Source organism: Tachypleus tridentatus, chromosome 8 (assembly GCF_004210375.1).
Source record: "Tachypleus tridentatus isolate NWPU-2018 chromosome 8, ASM421037v1, whole genome shotgun sequence".
Taxonomy (NCBI): Eukaryota; Metazoa; Arthropoda; class Merostomata; order Xiphosura; family Limulidae; genus Tachypleus; species Tachypleus tridentatus.
The window spans coordinates 74593284-74620831 of NC_134832.1; the positions used below are offsets into that span (position 1 = coordinate 74593284).

At 32.1% G+C, this 27548-nt stretch overlaps 1 protein-coding gene across 4 annotated transcripts; it reads right to left on the reverse strand.

The window, feature by feature from the left end:
* Window positions 1-349: 349 nt before the first annotated feature.
* On the reverse strand, window positions 350-27548 carry Polr3H (RNA polymerase III subunit H). 4 transcript variants are annotated; one of them, XM_076449529.1, is made up of 8 exons: window positions 27525-27548; window positions 26890-27022; window positions 26466-26562; window positions 18045-18131; window positions 15141-15204; window positions 12993-13079; window positions 1883-1991; window positions 350-538 (listed from the first exon to the last, which is right to left on the reverse strand). In XM_076449529.1, the coding sequence occupies exons 2-8, from the start codon at window positions 26998-27000 to the stop codon at window positions 491-493; spliced, it is 603 nt and encodes a 200-aa protein (XP_076305644.1). In that variant the 5' UTR covers window positions 27001-27022; window positions 27525-27548; the 3' UTR covers window positions 350-490. The 4 variants fall into 4 exon arrangements, with proteins under 4 accessions (XP_076305644.1, XP_076305643.1, XP_076305645.1 ...); XM_076449528.1 differs by lacking the exon at window positions 27525-27548 and adding an exon at window positions 27306-27459; XM_076449530.1 differs by lacking the exon at window positions 27525-27548 and adding an exon at window positions 27284-27420.

Below are 27548 nucleotides of genomic sequence, written 5' to 3' on the forward strand. Positions count from 1 at the left end.
AATTATGTTCTGGTCTCTTTGATAAGGTCTTTATCAGATGAACTCAAGAAAATTAAAATAAAAAACAACAACAATTATCCATTTCAACATTATGAGCAACTGCAGTTCACAAGTGATTCTGATACAAAGTATTATTTTGCCAAAGATTATACAGAAATGAAACTTATAACAATGTGTATTTGAATATAATTGAACTATTTGTATTTCTTTGTGTTGAAAGAAGTTATCTAATTTCTACATATGAAATAGTATCTTATTTTATGACATTTTGTACTTTTGTTTTTCATTCTTGTTGAATACATAACAGATTAAAACATTTATTACACAACAAAAAATTTACAACAAATGCTATACTGTACCTTAGATTTATTCAAAATCAACTGTTGCAGTTCAGAAATAGTCATTAAATTACAACTATTTTCAGTATATATGTATGTATCATAAACTTTAGAATCACAGGAAGGATATTCTGGCTATCACCTGGGCTGTGTTAACTCCACCATGCCAGTAACCCTAATCCTGGCTCACTTATGGAACCCTGAATAAATAAAATTTTTTTTCTTGAGTTATGGAATTATTACATTTCAGATAGCAAATTGGTGAAATTTAATGTTTTAATCATTCTTCGTTGATAATGAATGATTTTTGGGATGTTGTTTAGTACTGTGATATGCAAATTGTAGAAAGTGTTCCCTTGGGGAAGCATGTAAATATATATTATAAAAACACAAATTTTAAAAACTACTATACAAATATAAATAAGTGTTATACAAGGTGTGAGTAGGGAGTGGGACACAACAAAATGCTTGTTGAGAGGGGGGGAGTACAATAAAAAAATGTGCATACCACTGGTCTAGTGGAACATTTTAGGACTATAAATACATTATATGAGTAACACAAACCATTGAAGCATCATGTTTTAAATTTTAAATATGAGAGCTTAGAATATTTCTTTCTTATGAAAAATGTGCATATTTTCACATGTAAAAAAGTGTCTTATAGTAATATATAACTGAAATACAGTACCAACAACAACAAAACAACTAATACTTAGTATGTCACCCAACCAAACTATAACAAATTATAAATATTCCATGAATTCCATCTCTATCCAAGGTGACTAAGTTTTTGAAATGTGAAAATTAGTGTTTACACTGATATACTTCTCAAATATGTATGTTTTTATTTCATTATGCATTTAGAACTTTAAACCTATGAATAAAATTCTTTACTTTCAGTATCTTATCATAAGTGGTTGAACTGAGTTTGGTGTGAGATATTATGAAAAAATAATTAGGTTTGAAGTCTCCATTTGTTAATTTTTGTGATATTTCAGTGTACATTGTTTTACATTTTAATTAATACTGCATTGTAAATGTAACTCAATGCTTATTTGTAGGTGATTTTTATTTAAGATACAATTTACATAAAACATTTAATTAACATGCTTAATTAACAAGTTTACTATATATTTCATCATTTTACATTAATTCTATGAACGTACTTGCTTACAATTTCAAATTTTCTTGACTGACTTTTGCAATCTTTCTATATATGTATTTTGTCTAATCTATCAAGATTGTAAAAAATAGTGAAAAGATCTTGAAATTTAAACTTTATAGAAAGAAATAACATAACAGCTTATAAATGTGAAAATAATTTAGGTATTTTGTTGTTTCATAATTTGTTTACCCTGGATAAAAGTGTAACATGTTAAAAAACAAAAGATCATATATGTAATTCAGTAACCTTTCTAAATTTATCAGAGAAACACTGTATTTGATCAACAAATTCACCTTTTACTTGGAAGTCATACAACATTCTTTTATACTTAAAATATTAGTTAATTTATATTTTGAACAAATTATTAGTTACTACATACCGTTAGTGAATATGGTATCCGTTTTCCTTTTTCTTCGTTTTCTGATAAATCTCCCATTTCTGGTCCACTGGGAGAAGTATCAACAAAAGTCTCATCTACAACACGAAATCTGCAGAGATGATTAAGATGAAGAAATAACATATTTCAAGAGTAATAAAGTATTGAGAAGTACAGTTATATACAAAGTCTTTCTAGTGTGGGTATTCTGAAAAAGTTTATATGTCATAATCCATATTTTTGCCACATGCATTAATTTAAGGGGAGAAAAATTCAATAATTTCTCCATAAGTTAGTTACATATTATGAATGACATATTCCAAAAGCAAGTTCTATGAAAATTATATCAATATATTATGTTTTATTTTCCCTTATACAGTACGTCTTGTCAAAATAAGGTGGTACTTGCTTGTTTAACATTCCTACTTAAGATACACAAAAAATCTACTTCACTATTAATTTTGTGTATTCAACTTGAATGGCACATTACATGATATAGAAGCTAAGTGGTTAAGTTAGAAACTTCAAAATACAGATATAATGATTCTTAATTTAGAAATGCTGACAGCAACACTTGTGTCTTATGCTGCTTCTCTCAGCTATAAATGTTAACTTCTTATGTAAATCAAAAACAAAGCAAAGATAAAGTGACAAAAATGACTTTAAATGTTTTAACAAACATCAAATGATCCCAGTTCTCCTAAATACTAGACTCCATCTACAGAAAATATTTCTTATAAAAAGATAATTTCCAAACATACCTTTATTTCTAATTAGATTACAATAATTCCACTGGATAAATGTTCCTGGTGTTAAATTATTTTTAACATTAGGGAGAAGGTAAAAAAATGAATCAAGTAACGAGGGCTTATAATCCACCCTGCTTTACTAATTAACTTAAAAATAATAACCTTTTAGAGTATAGAATAATAACAACTTGGAGTTGCAGAACATAGAAACTGAACAAATAAACTAAAAAATCCAAACTAGTCTCCTTAAGTCAAAAATAAATCATTCTCAGGGACTTCATACAAACCACAGCCTGGGAAACAAATACATAAACAACACATTTGTACATATTTATGTTTTAAGAAACATTAAAAAAGGCTAGTGTTATCATCAAAGAAAGAGAAAATTTGTCCTTTGTATCTGTCTCTACATATGACCAGCATGCCAGATGTTGTGACTGGCATCTTGATGAAACAGACATATCTGTATTAGAACTGACAATGTGATAAGCAAAGACCAGAGAAAGGTTTGAATTTCTTGAAAATACTGCATCTGGGGCTTGGCTATTGTATTTTATTGGACTGGCAAAATTTTTAAAACAAAATATATATAAACAAGCAAGAAATGCATCAAAATTATTTCATGGACTTAACATTTTGTAGTATAACAGTAAAATATATTACACATGGAACACAGTGTAAATGATAAATGAGCAAGTATTTTTTTATTAAGTGTAACATAAAATGAATTTGTTTAAGGTTGATTTTTATCAACTGTTTTTATTCAAGGCTCAGGAATTTCCAAAATGTTCAGTTTGCTTATATACAAGTCCTTAATTATTTCTGAACTTGAAATAATCATTGTAACAAACAATTTTTACATTCTAATCTGTGAAGAACTTTTTATGTAGGATGTGATCATAAAGTAGTTAAAAGATGTGAATGTAAGCCTGCTTGGCTGAACAAAGTATTGAAAATGTGTAAACAATAAAATATATTGAAATCAATATAAATAACAAACACCAAATAGTCTAAAACACATTAAATAGTTCTTAATACAAATTGGAAGTTCTACAATGATTAAAACAAAGGAAGTTAAAATTTTGAAATGTAAGTCTACTGATGATTCTCACATAAAGAAAAGGTATGTTGATACTATTAAATAATAAGGTAAGACTTATATTGTTTATTCCTTTAAAAAAGCCTTGAAACATAACCTTCTGAAATTGACATTTTCCTTACATGAAAATGTATTTCTGAGATAATACAGACCTCTTAACACACAAAGCTATCTTCCCCATTGTGTCTGCTTTAGAGATGTGCATGCCATTAGCCTCCATGCAATTCCCACCTAAAACTCACAAGACTTATCATGAATTGTGCTACTGCATGGTTACATTAATATGCAACAAAAGCTCTCTACCAATAGGATGCAACACAGCTTCCTTGTGCATTAGCTCCCTCTATGATTTTGCACTTGTGATCTTCATTCCATGATGAGGCAAGGAATACTAAGTTGCTTTGGAAGTGGGGAGGGAGGAAGGAATGGAAGTGTGTTTAGAGGCATATATTAGAAATTCATATTTAGTTAAGTAAAATGTTAACTTCCAAGACAATATACAACTTTCACAAAGAAAGCTAGAATTCCACATTAATATGGTGGAAAGACTAGTGAAAAAGTTACTAAGCACTTAAAGGACACCTATGGAGTGCGACTCCCAAAGGTAGGGGCACATTGGTAGGAGACCATGTTATATCTCTTTCAAGATACACTCTTCATTCAGCCTGAAAGGAAAAAAAGGCAAAAAGCTCCTTTTGTTGCAACTAAGAACACAGTCATCCAAATAGTTGCAAACAAGAAGCCAGAAGGCCAATATCTGTAGCATGAGTGAGCCTTTTTCACCATACTTAGTGCTAACCTCACCTCTTCTTTTGGACTTATTGGACTGACACTGTGCATGTTCTTTCCAACTCTACTGTAAGATTCTTGAGCCAACATCAGATGCAGTGTATGTAACGTTAGTGTGCTTCCATTTAACTTTTACACCATACTCTTGGATGAACACAAGTTGCAGAAAGAAGGAAAAATATGTTAATGTGTGATCACCTTTATTCTATTGTCAGATTCCTGGACTGACACCAGCTGTGGGAGGAAGATACAGAAGTCATGACATAAAGTAGGTAATATAAAAAGTGCACACTTCAACTTAAATGGACAGTCAGCAGCTGCAGAAAGAGAGCATGATATCGTTAGTAAGTGCTTACCCCAACTCAGCAGATGTTTGCACTCACATTGACCCTACTGAACTGATTCACACTGCAGGAGGAGGAGGAGGAGGAAGGAACAGTACTGTATGAAGTTATTCTGACATGTGTTTGGTATAATATAGAATGAAACACCATTCCATGTCTCACTTACTCAAAATCCTTGTTTAGCTCACACCTATTAGGTCTAAATCAATGAAGATTCTCCATGATCCACCATCCCAGCAGCTATTAAATGAAGAAAAATGGGAAAGTCACAGTATTGAGACTCAGAAAAAAGCTGGTTCCTCAAATATCCTGTTTCAGCCTTAAAAGTCTTACTGGAGACAGCACAATGGGTAACTACATATACCTATTCTGAAAAGCCAGCAAGTAAGCCAGGAAAGTGGCTTTTTCCATGGTAGTACATTGAATAGGTACAATATGGATCAATTAGTGGTCTTGAAGAACATTCCATTTCAACAGTGGGTATATATGGAATTGGGGCAGATGGTATGAGTGCTTTCCATTATCCTGACATGAAGTGAAATTTTGGGAGATAAGTGTACACGTACCTAGGGAGGCATCACCAGCCACCTGGTGGGATTCTGGAAACAAGTGCTAGAAACTAAAGGGGAATGTACTCACCTGTCCAAAGATGGTGGGCAAATTGTTGTGGGACAGCAAAAGGAAGAAGGCAGTGACCCTTGGCAGACAAGATAGGCAGTTGTTGAAGACGTTATGTGAAGTAATCTACGTGCCAGCTTGAATAATCTTGTCTACCAGTCACCAGAAATAAGTAGTGGGAGTGACAAATCTGATGGAATGAAATGCACACCACCTATAAGCAACAACCTGCAATGAAGAAGAGACAAAACAAAGAATTTGGCAGACTACCAATAAAGGCAGAAAAAAAAATTTCCTAAAGAAGTAAGAAACTAAGGGAATGTACAGTGGAAGACATAAATCTCAAAAGTAAGAGGTATGAGCTAATTAGCAATGAACAGCAAAAACAAGGCAGAAAAATCTATTCAGGTCTGAATGAGCATAGAAGAATGAAATAGAGGTATGGGAAAGAGAAGAAAGTTATAGTATCAGAACAGCTGGTATGGGTATTAACACCTTTATTAATAAAATAGAGAACAACAGCTTTGTTAACCTGAAGATGACCTAGGGAAGTCAAAACATTGTTCTCTGCTTTATTAATAAAAGTGTTAATACCCAAACCAGTTGTTCTGAGATATATTTTTATTTCAAATGGGTTTCTCATCATCAGGAAAAAGTTATAGTTTCCTCCCTAAGTGTATAAAACTTAAAGAAAGATCAATCTCGAGAAACAAGAATATGAGGACCATGGAAAGGGTTTGGGATGAGTCACTAGTATAAAGGTTTGAACAATGGCAACCACAAGCAAGAAGAATATGTTTGAAGAGAAGGTAGCAGAAATTATACAAGTTCACAACTGGTCAATTGAGCATGGGTAAGTGTATGCAGGGCGACACTGAGGTCCTGGTCAGAAGAGAAACAGAGAGAGTATGTTTATGGATGTGAAGGACCAGAACAGGGTGGATAAAACAGTGAAGTAAACAACTTGCTGTACAGAGCAGGCAAACTATCAAGTAAAGGTCACCTAATAATTGACAAAGATAGAGGCAGTTGAACCCTGTAAAAGAGCCTAGTAAAGGGAAGAAAGATGTTCAACAGTAGAGAAATTTAGAGGAAGGTAGCAACATACTGACCATTAATGAAAGCTATGCTTCCCATGCAGGGTGGAAGGAAAGGACTACCAGATGGGAAAGTTTGGTTCAATGGGTGATGGACCAAACTAATCTAAATATGAAGGTGGTAAACAAGCTCTGTAGTAGAAAGTAGGTGAGAGATGTTGACAAAGATAGAGGCAGTTGAACCCTGTAGAACATAGGGGGTTGGGTTATCAGATGGCATAGAAGGAACCAAGGTTATGCCAGCCAGAGAGGTCTCACTAAGAGAAACAGACACAGTGTCGGCATTCAAAGCCAGAACCCAAAATAAAGGCTAGGAAAATGAGTTTGCATTAACACAAGTATAAAACCAGACCAGGCAGAAGGCAGTGACAGCCAGAGCCAAGGGATAGAGGATAGATAAGAATAGAGAAAACATATGTAATGTTAAGTGAAGTCTTTAAGATAATATTCCCAGTGGAAAATGGAGAAGAAGAGACATTCTGCAGGAAGAACCTAGTTCCACCAAGAGAAGCAGTCTACAACCTGTCTCATAGTATCTGTGACATGACATGGCAGATGAAGAAACCAACCCATGAAGAAATGGTCCAAGAAAAAAAGTCTAAGGTTTGAGAGCAAAGGGATCTGAATACATTTCCTCAAGGCAGTTAACTGATGAAAGCAAAGGAGTTGTTTGGCATACATATAATAAAATGACCCACTAATAGAGATAATGGTGGGATTATGCCTGATAGGCTACCAGAAGTTTGAACATGTAAAACTAATGTTCAGAGATACTCTCTGACAAGAGGAAGAAGCACAGGTGAAGAAATATATGACCAATGTGGGTCAAGATAATGGAAAATAGAGGAGGATATTAGATCAACCCAGCTACCTGCACAAATGTTAAAATAGAGGAAGGGGAAGAAAACCACTGAGGTTGAAGAATCCTGAGTTATATCTCTGGTCACACAAGGACAAACAGGTGAGGTACATATGTGTGTGACCAAATGGGATAAGTACTCTTTATGAAGTCATGGTCACCAAACACTAAAACTCACACACAGAATGAGAAGGATAGGTATGGATTCTACTGGCTTGCAGGAACATTGAAGAAGACAGTCGTTAACAGAGAATGTAGTAAAGAACACTCCTATCCTTGGTGAATAAATATTGAGTGGGAGTGAGGAATTGATGATGATCACAACTTCAAAGAAATATTAGACACAGATAGGAGCAGAAGGAGAAAGGAATCAAAATGAGGATATAAATGAGGGAGAGAAGGGTAGAACAGAAAATCCTCTGTGTGGATGGAAAATTGTGACCACAGGCACTCACAATTATAACAACCTGACATCCACAGGACTAGATGTGACAGAAATGTCACTGATGAGTTCAGTGAGTTTAACACTGGGTAGAAGAGGAAGTTGGGATTTAAACTATAGGAAACCAGGGACTAAGAGGAGGTAAAATTGTGGAGGTAATGTTGGGTACAGTGTGGAAACAAAGTATTAAAGACTGATGATGAGCAGACGAGTTGTAGAGAAGAGATAAAGAAGTGTGGTAGAAAAGGATCAGGTAGAGACAGTAGTACTGAAATCCAGGAAACAAGAAGCAGATCGATGGGAAGTGCAAAGCTTGAGTTGCAGGAAAGTAAGTGGTCCACAAATTGGAAAAGAAATGAACTGGAGTTAGGATTAAGAAGTTGGAACCATGAAAAAGAAATAACATACAAGAAACTGAAGAAAAGATGCATAGTTGATAAATAAAGGTCAAAGAATTAAAAAAAATTGAAGTTTCTCTACTACAGGGACAAAAGTTCCTAACACTTAAGTAACTTAGTTCTCACATAATGAGGGGAAGAAATGCCTGAAGAAAGGATTAGGGCTAAAGAATCTGGCAACATAAGGTAACCTACTACTATATTTACAACAGTCACCACATAATCCCAGGGAATGTGCTTCTAAGCCATAACAGTTATACAATTTGATTGAAGAAATTAGTTATTAACACCAGCAGCAGCAGATGCTACAATAACTTGAAGCAAAACAGAGTTCCATCGACATTGCAAGTTTCCTTAAATTGACTAAACAAAACACAACACCTGATATGTTCAAAATCAAAGAATACAATGAAATTTACAAATGCAAAATTGTAGAGGGAGCTAGTGTGAAGGGAGGCAGTGTTACACCCCTACTGGTGAATAATGTAATAAATGCAATTTAGAGAAACTTTGGTAGATTAGGTGGCATGCAAATTTCAAAGGCAAATGCATGAGGAAGATAGGTTTCTGTGAAGGTGTGTGTATCACTATAGAGACAGAGAGTGATTAATTTTATTGTCATTTGTGCTATGATGCGCAGGTGATATCTTTATCGTATTTGTGCAGTAAAAATGTTATTATCAGTTTGAGATAAAATAACTTATATAGCTGAGCAATTTAATGAATTACTCAGGAGCACTAATCAAAATTATGATTAAACTGACCTGCATGAAAATAATCAACTAACTTAAATAAGAGTTTCTGATTATTTCTGTTTTTATTGTCTTAGTAATTGAAATATTGCTATCATGTTTGTTTGTTGTTGAGCACAAAGTTATCTGATGAATTATACGCTTTACCAAATTTTAGTTTTAGAAATTGTTTTTTTAAACTTCAGGTTTGTTCACCTTTAGTCATGGTGGGGTGCAAGGCCAGATTAAGAGTTTTATTGGCCCTAAGCTTTTCAACTTATAGGGCTCCCCCTGGAGACAGAACCTATATATGCAATACATTTATAGTCATAGCTTAAAGCCCTCTAATTACTGTGAGGTTCTGAACTTCAGCTCAGTAAGCCCATGCCTTAATCCGGGGGTGATGGGAAGGGGTAGTCCTTTGAGGTCTTGGATTTGATTTCCAATGCCACTAAACTTGATTACCTTGTCCTTATGACAAAGCTACTAGGTCTATTTGATACTGTCACTAATTTTGAATTGCTGACTAGAATTAAGCCAACTGTCTGGAAGCAACCGTCATCACTTTATTTATTTTTTACTGTATTCCACAAATGATTTATTCAATTCATTTGATTAATGATGCTCTTCACTCATCAGTTAATAAGTACCACAGTTTTAAATAACTGTTTCATTCCACTACTGCTAAGATTACAACATATTGTTAAATTATGAGAAATAAAGTAAATATTTGATGGCTCGAGCTGTTGGATGCTTATTTTGAAAGTATTTGGTCCAGTGTTCAATGCTGCAATTTACATTTTTTTACAACTGCTTTCCTTTGCATAAATAAGGAAAAATACAGATTATTCTGGAAGCTAATTGAAAGCAGATTTTATATTTTTGACAATCAACCTTTGCAAAAGTGTACACATTGGACTTCTCTTCACATTTATACTGCTAAGAAAAATAATACTTTTACTAATATTATTTTCTTACTGAACAGATATTACGGCTGCTGAAAATTTTGAATATTTTTTTGGTAACTGCAAATGGCCCAAGAGTCAAAAAGTAAGCAAAGTTTTGCAAATGTGTTAATGTTTAGGATAAAGCAAAATATTCAGTATTTAATCCCAGAAAAGAGTAATAAAAATGCATATTTTATGCACAATCTAGGCTTCCGCTAGCCATTAGAAACAGCCTGCAGCTAAAAAATCTAGTGTCGGTTTCGCCACAGTGGCGAAAAATAATAATTTTTTGGTCTTGGATGGTTTTCCTTTATTTTCGGTCTTAACAGCTTTCGTGGTTTTTATTGCCATTCACGTCATTAATGACGTGACCAAATGACCAGAGGCGTCTCCCAGCAAGTAGAAGAAACAAGAAACGTCTTTAAAAACTACCACTGACTGTAATCTATATTTTCTTTATGTATTTATATGACTTCAGGGATATGACAACTAACAAATTAAATTTAAAAAACAAAATTATTACTCTGCTGCACCAATGATTTCTTTTATTTTCATTTCTTATGCTACATGTTTTATTCTGCCCATGGTACACAAACAGTAAACAGAGAAAACCTGACTTTTGTCAAACCAACACATGGTCTGTATCAAAGTGGAAATCCCAATTTCATTTGACGTGTTTGAATTGAGATCATGACAACTCCTAGATCAGATAAAAAGACATCTAAACAGTTAGGTATATCAAGTTTTTTCAAAAGAAGGTCAACTGATGATGGTAAATCCACTTCCAAAAGAAAAGACAACTCTGAAGAAACTGAAGCTTGCAGCAGTGATTAGACTGTCGGTGTGAAAAAAAATATGTCCGCGATTTTCATAGAATTGTTAAAGAAACTTGGTTTTCACAGTTTCCTTGGCTGGAACATGTTTCCCAAGAAAATACATTTCATTGCAAATTATGCAGGGACAACAAGAAGACAAATATTTATGCTACCACTGGAAAAACTGCTACTGTTAGGATTGTTTGATGTTGACTTGGTTGGACTTGCAACTGATGGTACAAATACCATTGTGGGAATAAAAACAGGTGTTGCTACAAAATGTAAGGAGGAATGCCCCTGGATAATAACAAGTCATTGTGTGGCACACAGATTACAGTTAGCAGCTGAAAAGGCAGCAAACCAGGTGCCATACCTTGTGAAGTACATTTCAGTTTTGAACCAGTTTGCAAAAAGCCTGAAATATTCTCCCAAGTTGTGTCGAGTTCTGGAAGAGAGCAAAGCATTGCATGGAGAGAAAAGCAACAAAATCAAGCAAGTGTTCTTCACACGATGGCTCTCTTTTAATGATTCCGTCCAAGCACTAGTCAACTGTATTGCATCTGTGATAAGCTGCCTGCAGGTCGTAGCAATGGAACGTGGTACTCCAGGCAGAGCCTTACTGCATGGTCTAGTCCAGCAAATGTCATGTTACAGCTTTGTCATGATGACACATATTTTAGCTGACTCTGTTGGCATTCTTGGACTTTTGTAAAGATCTCTACAGAGAGCTGACTTATCTTATGATCAGACTAAAGCAATTATTGATGGGTTAATTCTGTCAATTCAGTTGCTGGTACACATCCTTGGTCCTTACACACAGACTGCACTGAAGCAACTCCCACAAGCTCCTGATGCCAGTGGTTTTACACTTCTTACAGAGGCCATGACATCAAAGATATTGATAAACAATGTGAAGAGTACAGATCAGCTGCTGAGCCATTTGTTGAAGAGGTGGTCACAAGACTACAAGCAGCATTCCCAGACACTAACATCATGTCATTTTTTTCAATATTTAGCCCATGTCACAGCAGAGCAGTATCTGATGAGGATGATATGAAGAAACTCATCCAGCACTTCTGTCCTTTCATCAATGAGGATGAGGCACTGACTGAATGGCTGCTACTAAGGAACATAATGGAACAGAATGCTCACAAAAACAGAAACATGAAGAGCTTCTACAAGAAATACATCCACCAGACCCATAAACTTTTCCAAATCTGTCTTAGCTTGGAGCAATTGGATTAATAATTCCAGTTACATCTGTTGACTGTGAGCAGGGAATTAGCAGGTACAACAGCATCAAAACAAATGCCAGGAGCAGTCTGTCTGTGACCAAGACAAAAATGTTACCAACTTATCCATGGAGTCTAAACCTTTAGATCATTTTAACTTCGACTCTGCATTCAGATACTGGGTCACTCACAAAGACAGACGTGGGTACCATTCCCTATTGAAGAAATGTGCTTTGGAACCTCAGGTGTTAACTTCTACCACATCTTCTGTTGAGAATGATTTGGCTGAAGAGCTGCCATTGGATTTATCTACTTACTAGTCATGCTACCGTATTCTAGCTTTAAGTCATTTTTTTTGTTTCTGTGTTATTTTGAGAAATGTATCTCTATTTTCCTCTTTATCATGTTTATTTTGTTTTTTTTGGTGGGGAAGATTGCTGGGGAATAAAAAAAATAGTACAAAACTTAATGTCTTGTAGATTTTCCCATAATTAATACTATTTTTTACTGGATGGAACTGATGCATATTGAAAGTTACGCACCACACAGTTTTTGGCGACCTAAAATTGTGGCTAAACAACTGTCACTTTGGCTAAAAGAAAATTACTTTGTTTAGCCACAGTGGCTAAGAGAGTTATTTTTCTAGTGGAAGCCCAGACAATGAACAAAGTATGTAAACAGAAAACACTACAATAGTTTTATTTCTTTTCTCTTTCCTTTTTGGGGTACAAAACTACTAACTTATTTAAAGTACTATGTTATAAAAGTTTTGTTCATAATATTTGCACTCACTTTCCCTTACTGTTAGGCTGTATCTGGCTCTACTCAAGTTTTAAATTTAATAATAATAAAAAATGCAAGTCCTGAATAAATTTGACACTTATACAGAATAGTGTATAATATTGAAATGTTTATATATCATAATATCATGAAAGATAAATCCAACAGTCCAACTAAGCACATTCACATTATAAAAGATTCAGAAATACTGACCTGATTGCTTCTCCAGGGTCCATAAACATGTCATGTTTTCCATCATCTGTACCATACTCCCAGATCCATACTTGCTCTGTCTCATCACTGTAATACCAACTATTAAGTATTTCACTAACTTATATATTGTAAGATCAGAATGAATTATACATGTGAATAAATAAAAATAACTATACACTGTATAATTTCAAGCATTTTGTAGAGATGTTCACAAGGTGGAGTAGTGATATAATTATCAGTGTATTGACCTTATAGAGCAGAACTGGACAAGTTAGTTAATACAAATGATGATCTATGAACAGCAATTACATAGATTAATGTTGTGTAAACTAACCAGTTAATTAAAATTATGTTTAATTAGGTACTCAAAATCAGTGTTTCCGATTATTACTCTTTCCAGCAGCTCCAATAACTGTCTAAGTAATCCAAATATTGCTGCCAGTCCTGTACATCCTGTCTTTGTTATGGCAAATCTATTAAAGCTATTTGTCACTAATGTTTAACTACTGACTAGCATCAACCACCAAACTTTTTCATGCTTGCTTGTATGCATTCTGTTTGGAGGAATACTATACTAATTAACTGATGAATAGGACCACTGATTAATTAATTAGCAAGTTTCTCTAATTGCCCATCTCTACCTTAAAGCTCTTCTACTGTCTAGTCTTCTGTGTGATTGTCTTGATTATGGACTATTGCCAGGAAGTAATACAGAAAATTAATTTAGGCAGAAATAATAAGGCACAAATGAGGCAAGCTTCTATGCAGTGAAAACTTGCTAAGAATTTGTGATGTGGTTGTATGGGGCATTTGAAGAGAAAAAAAAACCAACTAGACACTCAGATGGTTTTTTGAGGTAAGATAAAATACCGAAAAAACATGATACAGGGCAAAACTTTAAGCACAGTTTTTATTTATGGAATTTTGAGCCTGTTTTACTTCATTTTATAGTGCATTAGGCTTCTACATCCAAATTCCTTTTTCAATTTTTACCCCTGATGAAAAGACATTTTTAACATATGTACACAAAATTTCTACTTGTTTTTATTATTATTTTATTTTACTCTTTATTGTTTTGATTTCTGACCTAACTTTTTCATAATATGAATTTTCAAATTTAATCACTGAAAGTTTTGTTCCCAAAACCTGTAACTGCTCCTAATTTAGCTTGTATTAACCCCTCCCCCAATTATAGAATATTCCATAATGAATTTTCATTGCAGGAGGACTTTCGACAACACACTAAAGTAGATGCTGTCCCCTTCCTTTTAACACTTTTAAAGCCCATCATCCTTGCACATGTCACAACTTCCATTGTCTGTTAGAATAATCAAAACATAGGTGTTTGTGTGAGAGACATGTAAATTATATGACATTCATTCTTAGTTGTTAGCCTGTGAACCTAATAGTTAATATGCAGGATTCACCTTAGAATTTTTTTAAACTATCCAAATGTTTAACTTATTATTATCACCATCATAAATCCCTTGGAAATCATTCGTAATGTGTTCTGTAACATTTTTTAAATGTATCACCAGTAAAAGAATTACAAGGTGATCCAGGCTTTTAACCTGTGTTCTCACAAACCTTAGTAATAATCAAGGCAATTAGATATTTAAATTATTATAGATCATGAACAACTATTTATATTCTTTCACATAAAATTAATAGAAATAAAAATATGTAGCAAAGACTAGTATATAATGACAAATATTTTAGTATTCACGTATGAACTAAATAAACATTTACCTACAATATTTGGGTTGCATTTTACTATACTTTCCAAGCAGATAATATACATTTAATATAAAAATATTAATAAATAAAAAAATTAAAACTTGAAGTTGCTTAAGACAGTTATAGACTTCTATTGTACATATACTCATCTTTATTCTTATAATAATAAAAACAATGTTAATTTGTTACATAATAAAATTAGGTTTATTAAAAACATGACATAGCCCTAAAGAAAAAAAGACTGATTGAAAACTATAAAATATTGTTTTTTCTTTCTTTTCTGAACATACAGAAAAGATCTGAAGTTTATGGGATAATATGCAGTAATCTTTAAAACACTAAGATGTGGGTCCAATGTCCTAAATGTAATTACAAATGTAAAAAGTATTGAAATAAAGAATAAAAGGATACAATCTTGAAGGATGCTGAAGTGAATCTGGAGGTATGAGAATATCATCAAAAAACCCAAGGGAAACTGCAATAAACACATTTTAACTCAGTTATTTGTCTTGTTGTCTATAATTTTAATAATACATTTTATCAGCAAAATAATAAAAAATATTGTATATTTGAGATATTGTTCACTACTACAGTTTCCTCTAAGTTCTGATTGCATTTAGCAATAAGTTAGTTTTTTAAAATTCTTCACATTTGAGTTCAGACCTTTTGCTTGATACATCATGTAAAAACAAGGAACTTAAAATTTAATTTGGAAAACAATCTACTGATTGCTTTTTACATAGTTCCGTATATTCTGAATCATAATTCTCCAACATGCAAAACTCACAAGATACATTTAAAATTTAGAAATATAATTTAATTTATTCTATTTCTTTTTAATGTTTTGTTTTTTGAATTTCGTATAAAGTTACACGAGGGCTATCTGTGCTAGCCGTCCCTAATTAACCAGTGTAAGACCAGAGGAAAAACAGCTAGTCATCACTACCGACTGCCAACTCTTGCACTAACTACTCTTTTACCAATGAATAGTTGGATTGACTGTTACATTATAATGCCCCCACAACTGAATAGGCAAGCATGTTTGGTGCGATGGGGATTTGAACCCATGGCCCTCAGTGTACAAGTCGAATGCCTTAACCCACCTGGCCATGCCGGGCCCTTTTTATTGTAAATCTAGTAAGTGTCTCAGATAAGTGTAGTGCAATATACTTCAACTTTGTTGAAATGAACTGGGCAATTTGTGCACCATTTGTAGTCACCCCAACTCTTGTTAATTTCAAATCATACAATGCATGTTTTTTATGAAACTGTAGAGAAAAGGTCTTACAGAGGAATAAAACCAATAAAACCAGTGAGCTCTTTCTTTCATCCAACTACCAAGCTTAGTGACTACCAGATTTACCAGGTAAGTTGGCCATATCAAAAAGTTTGCAACCATACACTACAAACCTTAGTGTATATATTAAAATAACCGCAAGTTCATAGTTGCCTAAGAAATATGATTTCATGTTTTTTTAATTTATGCTTGGTTGTTGTTGTTGAATGCAAAGCTACACAGTGGACTATCTGCACTTTGGCCACCATGGGTACCAAAATGTAATTTTTAGCATTGTAAGCCTCCAAACTTACTAGTGAGACACAGGAAGGGTCTTTAATGCAAAACAAATTTCAAAGTAACATTGAAGTATCCCATACTTTCTGGAAAAAAAAAAATTCTATGAATTAAAGTTCATGCCCAACAATAATGTATAAAAAGTGCAAGATGTAAAAACCACAAAAATATATTATTAATTGTAAAGTTAAAAAACAACAACAACTGAAATTTATACTTTTCTTACACTGAAAATATATTTCCATTAGGTACCTACCATCCCTCAAATAACAGCTTTTCTTGCTCTTCTACTGCCATTCCCTCTATTACACTGAAAAGAAATTTCTCTGAGTTGATATATTAGCCTTTATGCCCCATAAATTGTGGCTGCTCATTTGGTATCATGAATTCATAATTCTCAAAAAGAGTAAAAAATGATAAATCCAAACATTTGGAAATCCAAAAATTATCCAAGCAAACTTAAAAGTATGATGAAACTTAAAAACTTAAAAGTAGTTTGGCTGTAGTGAAATACAAAACCATAACGTACTAAAAACTGAAAGCAAGCAAAAAATACTCCTGGCTGGTAGTGTGTGAATCAATAAAGTGAGATACCTGTAAAATAATACAGAGGGAGGCAGCTGCTCTAGGAGGGTGTATTGTGTGCTCTTATTGGTAATGGTTGTTGCAGGCTTTATGCATGTGTTAAATGAGCAGCTCAGACTTTTAGGGTATAAAGGCTAGCTTATCAAGCAAGAACAATTTCTTTTCAATGCAGTAAAGAACAGCAGAATGTCAAGAAAAGCTGTTTTTTTGTAAGGAGGTATGTATCATACAGAAAAGTACTCACCATAGCCATTTTAACTTTAAAACCACATATATTTGGCCAAAAAAAGTAATAGTCAAACCTAGCATCGAATTCATATATGATGCAATTAAATAATCAAATGGCTCAAGAATGTATACATCAAAATAGTCAATTTTTAATGAAAAGTACACGCATATGTCAGTTTCAATATTTACTTATTGCTCTATTTTACAGAAAAGTAATTCAATTAATTCTGTTAACAAACTTAAGCATAAATACAATACAGTTTATTAATAGTTTGTGTACACTTTCTTTCTTTTTGTGTGCCTAAAAAGCCACTTGTAAGTTGAGCATGAAATAAAATAAAAAAAACTACATTTTTGTTCAAACATGTTTTATCTGTAGCTTTATTTAACAATTTATGAGCATGAGATATTTCCAATCGTGTTTTTAATAATATAAAGAATATATCAATAGTGTGACATGAGGTGTAATCACTTTTTTATGTTTACAGTAATTAAACTCAATTTCTTTGACCATTTAAGGAAAAACAGTTTATGCTTCCTTATGATACAATATATTTTATAAAACAAGCATTTTTATTGGTCAATTACACTAACTAGTTTGATATTATGACCAATATGATTAGCTAAATGAATAATCAGTACCATGTTTACACAACAGACTGTTATGAATGTCAAAACAAAAGTGTTAAACTGGGATTAATCCAATAACTGGACATCAATTAAAGTAACTAACAGCAATAAAACTTTAAGCACAACAGTAGGAACTATTCAATAGCTGTGGATAAATAAAACCTGTGATTCAAAGTTTCTGACTAGATTCTTGTTAACGATTGCCCAAAGCATACAATAATAAAAAATGTAGACTGGCTGGGTGAGCATTGAATAAGTTATAAAACATTCCTACAATAGAATAAGAGTAGTAAGTTTACCATATACTCCATCTCTTGTACAACTACGAATTTTGCCAATCAGGATTTCATCAAGAAATGGGCGGAAGACAACATATCTGAAATGAACTACAAAGCTCTTCATTAAGAGAGTATGTTAAAGAAAATTGTAATACCTATAATTTTAAAACATTAAAAATAATTCAAACATGCCAGTAGCAATAAACAATACAAAATGCAAATTCATATAATGACTAAGTTATTAAAACAAACAGGTAAAAACAAAGTAACTACATACAATTTTATAGTATAACAATGTCTTCTATATTGTTCACATCACATTTTACATGGTGAACAGCCATTATACAAAGTTAGCACCTTTTCAAAAATAAAAACAAACTTTTCACTGATTTCTGTAAGTGTAAAAATATAATATGATGTCCAAATTTAAATCTGTTACAAGGTAAAAAACAATGACTATATAATTAATCCATTAAAGTTGTGTTACACTATCTCTTGTTTAAAAAAAAAACAATATCAAAAACATTTAACCCATTAATTCTCACCTCAAAACATTATTATTACAGCACTGTTTTCAGTGAATGCCACCACAAATTCAATTCAAGGAACTATAGATTTGGATATGGAAATCTTATCATCATCAATCATAGAAAGTTCATCTTATTTTCACATGTAAAAAACAGTATCCAGGTTCAATGATGCTCAACAGAGAAGTACTAAGTGCTATAAAAATTAAAGGGTTCAGCTAGACAAGGTTTAACCCTAGAATTAACAGTGGGATCCATATGTACCCCATCAGGTTTATAAACATTTATTTATAAACTCTTTATGCACTAAAAACTTCTCATGCATCAATAACATTGCAAGTTATAAGACTCCTACTCAAGTATGCTTGTTAAACTCACTTTTGACAAGTTCTGTTAAAGGTTACAGAATAAACTCACATTTGTCTACTTTCCATATTGTAATTATTTCAACTAATTATTATGAAGCTTCCTACATGAGTGATGTCACATAATATATTTGGTCGGTTGTTTACAGTGAGGATTATGACAAACAAAAATATTTAATTAATCAAGATGAATATCAAGGTTACTTATGGTTATTCGGTTAAACATAAATAAAACTGTTTATAAACCATTTCAGTCTGTACCTGATGCCTTTACTTGTGAAAGTGGGGTCAATTAATAAATGAAGTATTTGTGAAATGTACAATTGTCTTTGTTTTTTTTTAAATTACAGAGTTTTGCTAAGTACCAACAGTTTCAAAAATCAATTATATATACAAAAGACTGCTTGGCAGCTCAAAACCTTGAAAAGTGGTACAATGTTTAAGACAATGTAAGTGCACATCTCAAGATAGTTAACAAGGTACAGTGTTTCCATCTTCACTCTGTGTAATTTGATCAACTGGACTAAGAAAAACATGAAAATGTAAATCAGCTGATCCATAGTACTAACTTGAATGAGAAAATGGGATATTCTAACTAAACATAAAAAGTATTTCAAATCTAGTTATAGATTACCATTCATCAAAACTCTGTATTAAGTTAGTAAAACTCTTTAAATCTAAATTCACAAAAGAAAAATTCTAATCTACTGAGCAAAGGTTTAAATTATTGCTCCAATTCTAAGTTAAGTCCAAAGACTTTGAAAAGATTGCAATAGACAGAGGTAGCACTTAATGCTAAATTTGAGTACTTTACATTAAGTGACCAGATATATAAACAGAACAATACATCAATTACAGGTTCCTCTCTCTCTCTCTCTCCTTTGCTTGCAGACATTTTCATGCATAACTTATAGAAGAAAATGTTTAGCAATGAAAAAAATACAAAACATGTTAAATATTGGTGCAGCTTTGTTGATGATGTGATTTGTCTTTGGCCAGTCTCCAAACAACAACATGATAATTTTGTAACTCTATTAAATTCACAAAACTGTAGAATTCAGAGAAAATGGAAACATTAATTTTTTTGACTTGAATATTGATAAAAATAATGACATACATTCCTTCAAAATTTTCAAAAAAACTGACTTATAGTGACACCATCTTGTATGCTTTTTCAAGACATACAATATCTTATGAACTTTCCATGTTCCATAGTTTGTTACACAGGCTTAACACTGTACCTTTATCAAGTGAAGATTATGAAACTGAATTACAAACTACAAAACAAATCGTTGCCAATAATGGTTATACAACAAACGTAGCAGACACATTGTCCTTAAAAAGTTAGAAGCCATAAACTTAAATATACCCACATACTCTATAACAAAAACAAAATGTTTGCTATAAGCTACACTGGAAAACCTTCTCACAAAATATAAATAGCACATTAAACAAAGAAATTTACAGACTGGTCTTCTACTGCATAAACATAGTCAAAATGTAGTGCAACATCAAGAACAAAATAAAGTACAGCAACAGTGATGTTTCCTAATAAAAAGTCAAGACTGCAATAGTGTACACACAAATCAAACAAAACTTTCCAGAGAAACAAGAATAAAAGAACTTTCTAGAAGATGGAAATTAGAAAAAAAAAATGGATTCAACCTTTGCAACCCACCTTATTAAAAGTAAACACCAATTTGATCAAGAAAACAAATTAACATTTTACATATTTGTGAAAAAGGTAAAAACTAAATAGCCTGAAAGTTTTAGAAATAAACAGAAGTGTAAAAATAAATCTAGAAAAAATTCTAAGTGATCAAACTAACTTAAGATGAATTTCAGATTATTTTGGTTAAATTAATAAAACTTGTTTACAAACCATTTCAATCTGTATCTGACAATGCCTTTATTGTAGATAGTTGTAAATACGTACAAAATACTTAAACATGATTTTGAAAGTTACTAGAATAAACATATGTTCATTTTTTATATTATGAAAAGGCTACAGTCATGATATTTGTACATTACAATATTAAATGATCAGATCTGAATGTTAATGCATTCATTAAAGCAGTAAACAATACACTCTAAGCACTAACAACACTGTACATTGAATCTGTACCATGAGTTATATTTGAGTCTTTCAAAAACAAAATGCTTCAATTGCTAAAAAAATGAACAAGCACTAATTTCTTTTGCCTTCATGTGCAACTCTTCAAACAACTACATATATTTTCATCAGTTCAAAGTCTTTTCTGATTTTTATTCTATTAAATAAATTAGAATATAAACAAAATTCATATACTACGAAACTTTTTCAGCAAATGTATTTTCTTAATACCTCAAATGTGTTTGTTTTGAATTTTGTACAAAGCTGCAAGAGGGCTATCTGTCTGTCCCTAATTTAACAGTGTAATACTAGAGGGAAAGCAGTTAGTCACCACCACCTACCACCAACTCTTGGGCTACTCTTTTACCAATGAATAGTGGGATTGATTATCACATTATAACACCCCTATGGCTGAAAGGGCATGCATGTTTGGTATGAAAGAGACTTGAACCAGCAACCCTCAGATTACGAATCGAGCCTTAACCATCTGGCTATGCCAAGCCTAAATGTGTTTAATAAAATTAATAAGTTTCTCCAGATGCATTACATGTAACAAATCAAAGCAAGAGTAATTTGCTTTTAGTTTCAATATTCATGTTAGGCTGTTCAATTATATATTCTACTGGCCATATATTTTCTCTCTCTCTCTTTTTTTTTTTTACAGGTAACCAGGTCGAGAATCCACCATCTTGTTTTAAGAAAACGTACTAGATCTCTCTAATATAAAGAACTAAGAAAAGGCTCCAAAAGATTAATTATCGAAATGGAATAAAGTCCATTACCACATTAACCCTGCTTGTTAAAATAATTTTCACCAAGTTTAGTTAAAGGTTTTGAAGTTAACTCACATCTGTGATACCTGTGTGTGTATATATATATACATACGTTGCTTCTTTGAATTGCTATATTCATCTTTCTACAGTACAACAGTCCTATATCCTATATAAATAGTTGCTATCCAGACCAATGTAAAAAAAAGTGAAAATTATGGAAATAAACTATAATTAAATAAAGATACCTCTATCATTACTTTGTGCCAGTTTTTTTTATAACTAACACAAAATAACAAATTATTTATTTACAGAATTCCTCTTTGCTTTGTGGTCTGGTGTCTTTTAAAATTACTAAAACAATCATTACCTATTACATGGTACTTCCACTTAATTTCTCAACTGGATTTATTGATACTTAAGTAGTCACGTATCCTAAACTTATATGGAGAGGACAGAAAAAAAAGTAAAAATAAGTATCTGCTTACATATAAAATAAATATATAATTACTACTTTAAGCTACAACCTTCACACAAGTAATGATGAGACTCAAGGAGACATGTTTATCCTGGGAAAAAGAAAACAGATGTTCATTTATAGTGGAAACCATAAGACTAGGAAAACTTGATCTGCTGCAAATCTAAATACCAATGGCAAACCAAAAGACTTAGCATAATAGAGCACCTTTAGTATTTACAAATAAGTGTTTTCCATGGAACAGAGATAGTAAATAGTATGTTCAACCCTAATTTCAGGATTAGGACTTGACACAAGATGCAGAGTTGCCAACTATTTCAAATGACTGAGCATAATGATTGTAGACAGAGCCCGTACATATATTGTACAATTGTTTGTTTGTTTTGGAATTTCACACAAAGCTACTCAAGGGCGATCTATGCTAGCTCTCCCTAATTTAGCAGTGCAAGACTAGAGGGAAGTCAGCTAGTCATCACCACCCATCTCCAACTCTTGGGCATCTCTTTTACCAATGAATAGTGGGATTGACCATCACATTATAATGCTCCCATGGCTGAAAGGGGAAGCATGTCTGGTGGGATTGGGATTCAAACTGTGACCCTTGGATTATGAGTCAAATGCTTTAATCACCTGTCCATGCTGGGCCCATAACAAGTGAAAGTTCCTATAAAATAGCATATCACAGCTGCTGGAAAAGAAGGAATAAATAATACAAGTAACTTAAAATGTTTCTGTGTAAACAAAAAAAATTAATTTTTAAATTAAAGCAAATGGTTGGTGAAAGCAAATCAAAGGATCAAGACTTATAAACTGAACATAATCATCCTGACTAGTACACAGGTATTGCCTACTGGATATGAAAGAGGAAATAAAATATGTTAGAGCTTACAATCCAGAAAGTTGTATGTCTTTAGAGAAAGATTTCCAGTGGTAATTTTACAGTAAAACAATGTAAGGATAGTGGAAAAGACAACTAATCTATGCTCACTATTTTATACTCAGTGTAAAAGATTGACCAAGAAAGTATGTGAAATCACTCATTTTCTCTGTAAAATACAACAACAATTAGAAAGACTATTTGCAATGTTGTTGGTGTTTTTGTTTACATTTTTAAGATCTTGAGGGGAAGAAGAATAATAAAACCCATGTCACAGACACAACAATCAAACAAGAATATTCAACTCTATCTAGTCTTTCTTTGGACTGACAAACAGAAGGATATGTTGGTGGGTGTAATAAAAAAAATGGATACTTTGTTTCAATTTCTGATCTCATAAAGAGAAGTTGAGAGAAACTGGAAAAGTTGTTACAAGTATTAAACTTGAAAAATCAAACATGCATAATGCAAAATATATCTTGATTACTTATAATATCTGAAGAGCATGTGAAAACTAGGCAGCTGATGTCAGGTGTGGTTCCGACTAAGCAAGTTAACAGGTAAAAAGGGAGTCCAGCTAACATGGCAAATATTCTTAAAGGTCATATATGTAAATAAAAACATATCAAATTCCAAACTATATCAAGCTGATTATAATATGATGGTAACAGTTCATGATAAATATTATTGTATCTCAGTATATCTGTATATCAAAGACTGCATAGAAACAATTAGGCTTACATTCATCATAACAAAGATTTAATGAAGTTCTAAAGCCAAAAAGAAATAAAGATAATTGTTTTTTGTACTGATGATCAAACTAAACTTAGGATGCACAAGTTTAAAGCCAACTGTTGAGAAAAGAAATATACATTATTATCTTGAGTATCATTCATAAAAAATGACTGTATGTTGAAATAACATTAAATTCTGACATCCTAGTTGGTTGAACAAGAGGATCATATCATGTATGTCACACCAACAAAAAATTAAATGAAAAGTCCCTAAGAAGTACACCTTTACTTATTATTAGAGGTTTATTGATTTTAAACACACTTTGCCTAAGTCAAAAAAATAAATCAAATCAAAACTGCAACTATAAGCCTAATTGCAACTATTTCTTCCATTTTTGTGACCAAATACATGGTATATAACACTTAAGCTTTAAGATGAATATATGAAGTCATTAAACATATGAAAAGCACAACAGAAAAACCTGCAGACTTAAAACAAAGCCACAAAATAAATAAAATTTTGTGCAATGCCTTTATCTTTTGTGTTAAACAAAAATGTTAAACTCCATCTATTCCTGGTGCTTAAGGTCATATCCATGTTTAATAATTGGTTCAAAGTGACTACAATCTTCTCAATAACAAAAACTGGCAACTCCTGTTAATTTTGAGGCCATTCTTTTGTGTCGAGAAACTAAGCAACTGCAAGAACCTCTCTAGCCTCCAAAATGTCAAAGCACTGCTTTAGATGCTTCTGAACATTGTCTAAAACAGTTTCTCTGATATACTCAAAGTTTAATAAATCAGCCATATTGAAGAAATAAACCTTACTAACATTATATTATTGTGTAGTACCAGATTCTGATCATTCAAATACTATGTGGATCAAGGCAGTCTGTTACTCGGGTAAAGGAAGAGAAGGAGCTTAAAGAAAAGTGCAATTGTTTTACCCTTTTAGAACAATGACTCATGTTATTAGGTTAGTAAAATAGCAGTTGTATGTATACATTACATAATATATACTACTAGTTCCAAAAAGTAACTATCTCAGTCAGGTCTGTAATGCTACACTGTAACGACCCTAGCTTCACAGCTAGGGCATGCAAGCCATTTTGAATGCTATAGTTTGTTCATAATAGCGGTCTTAACATTACAATTATTAAGTACCACATCGTTCCCTTCTCTTCCATAAATTTTGGGAGACTTACAATTTGCCCAAATTGAGTTTTGGGTTCCACAGATTAACTTCTTATTAACAAATAAAGATTATGAAATGATAGAGGTTCTCATAAAAAATTGTATGGTCACACAACATGAGCATTAAATTTATTTTTTAAATGGATTTCTCTTGTGTTTTTTTCTCTAGTTTCCTTAATCTTCTTTCCTCTACAGCATCAAAATTGCCACTCACTCTTATTGTAAAAAGCTTCTGGAGGAATATGCCTCCCAAACTATCCCAGTCTTAGGTATTTAATCTTAACAATCACAACAGCTGACAAATATGTTCCAAAGATGTAGATAAGCTGATGTTGCTTGGGTACAACCAATTAATTCAGTTTCTAACCCAGGATTCCTATCTTTATTTGTTTGTAATGTTTTTATGAAACTTAATTTTCTTCACTAAAACAACAACTGGAAAATAAAAAATCAGGATGTGTGTACATCTATCTTAATAATATTTTCACTAATGCTTAAAAGAACAATGTATAAGTTTGACATAACTCTTTAAATATTTCAATAAACACTTTCAAGTGAGAGAAAAAACTGAACTTCAAATTTCTGGCCCCCCTTGATCAACTTGTACAAAAAACATTATCTTTAACTCCTAATCTTTAGTGTATGTAAAAGTGTAGAAGGTTCTGTGCAAACTAAAGCCTTAAACTATGCTTGTCAATAAAACAAATAATAAAATATACTTAGAGATAATTTTCAAAATGACTTTATGTATGTGTAATTATCAAACATTTTCATTATCATAGTTCCATACTCAACCTAGTATGATAAAATACAGAATAAAAGTAATCCAAAACAGGTATGCCTATCTCAATTTCTGATCCACTGATGACAGTTCATGAAGCTTTAGTGACACATTTTTCTTGTCGTTTTTACTATTATTTAAAAACACATGCAAGCTCAAATTTAAAATAACCGTGCAACAAAAGTATAGACAAAAACACTGGGTAAAAATATGTTTTTTTCACCAATAAGGTTCACAACGTTAATTTTATCTGAGATTATGAATTAAACATTTTTTATACTTTCTTCTTATTATGAAATGCCTTTTTTATAATGTTCAGAAATTATTTTTCTTCGAGATTTTCTTAGTTCACAATTCTATGTGTTTATCTTAAAGGTAACAGTGATTTAGGATAAGAAAAAATAATTAATTTTCAATAATTTAAACGTACTTCAATTGGATTCTAAGCAAACACTTTTGGTTAATTTGCCAGTGTAACATTTCATAGTGTTACCTTCACAAAACAGACATAAGACAGCCTAATTCTTTCAAAAATTACCCATGGTATACCTTATTTGGAGAAATAAAGAAAAGCAAAATAAATCAATGTGCAAAATCACTAACCTTTGGTGTGTGATGCCCCATCTCCAGGAAAGATATACGAATCTTCTAGACGTAGTACATCATACAAAGCAATACATAGTCCAACATTTGTTACTACCTGTACTGGTCATAAAAAATGTGAAATTAAACTTAAAAAATATAAGTATATGAATGCACTGTTTTGAAGAATCTGGACTTAACAAAATGTTTATATTATGTTGTTATTGTACACATAACTGTCATGTATTTTCTTCAGATTAACAACTAAATATGAATACTGATAACATCCTCTTATAGCATAATGTACATGTACAGTATTTATGTAACATTCAAAACAACTGTAAAAATTTCACACAGATGTATCATTTTAGCAATTAATTTATGAATAACAGAAAACATATTATATATATGTACTTACTAGCAAAATATTCACTAATGTTCTTACCTTATTGGCCAATTTTTTGTTAAGTTCTTCAGACACAGCCATATTTAATTTTAAATGAAAAAGCCAAGGTGGTACCCTAACATTGTCGCACATCTCAGCCAAGCAAAACATGCTTAAGAACTTATAAAAACACCTGTATAAAAGTAAAAAATGGCACATATTGCTAAACAATATCTTTGTATAATAATAAGAATCTAGGTAATAATCAGTTTCTGCACTACATTCCTTAAATAAATACTTAAGTTATTATGTTCCCTTGTATTTGTGATCTAATTTACAGAACAATGTTGAAGTTCTTGTAATATTAAAAAATGACATGTAACAAACACACTGAAAATTCATGAATTTAATTAAAAGTAATCAACAGCTTCATGATAATGAAAATGTAATATACCAGTCTTCTTTAATTGTAATACCTGTATATCACTGTAAAGTTTGCATCCTATACTAAATTACAATGTACAGCGATCCTACGTTAGGCCTAAGAGAAAAACATTCCAACTGTTTCCACTTCCCACCCTTTCAAACAACCTTTTAGTTTTATGTTCAACAGAGAGAACTTTGTATTTTTCTCGCAAATCAGAGTTTCGTATTTGCTTTGAAATTAAAAGATAATTGATAAAATGTATACTCGCTTCAATAATACCAATATTCATGTT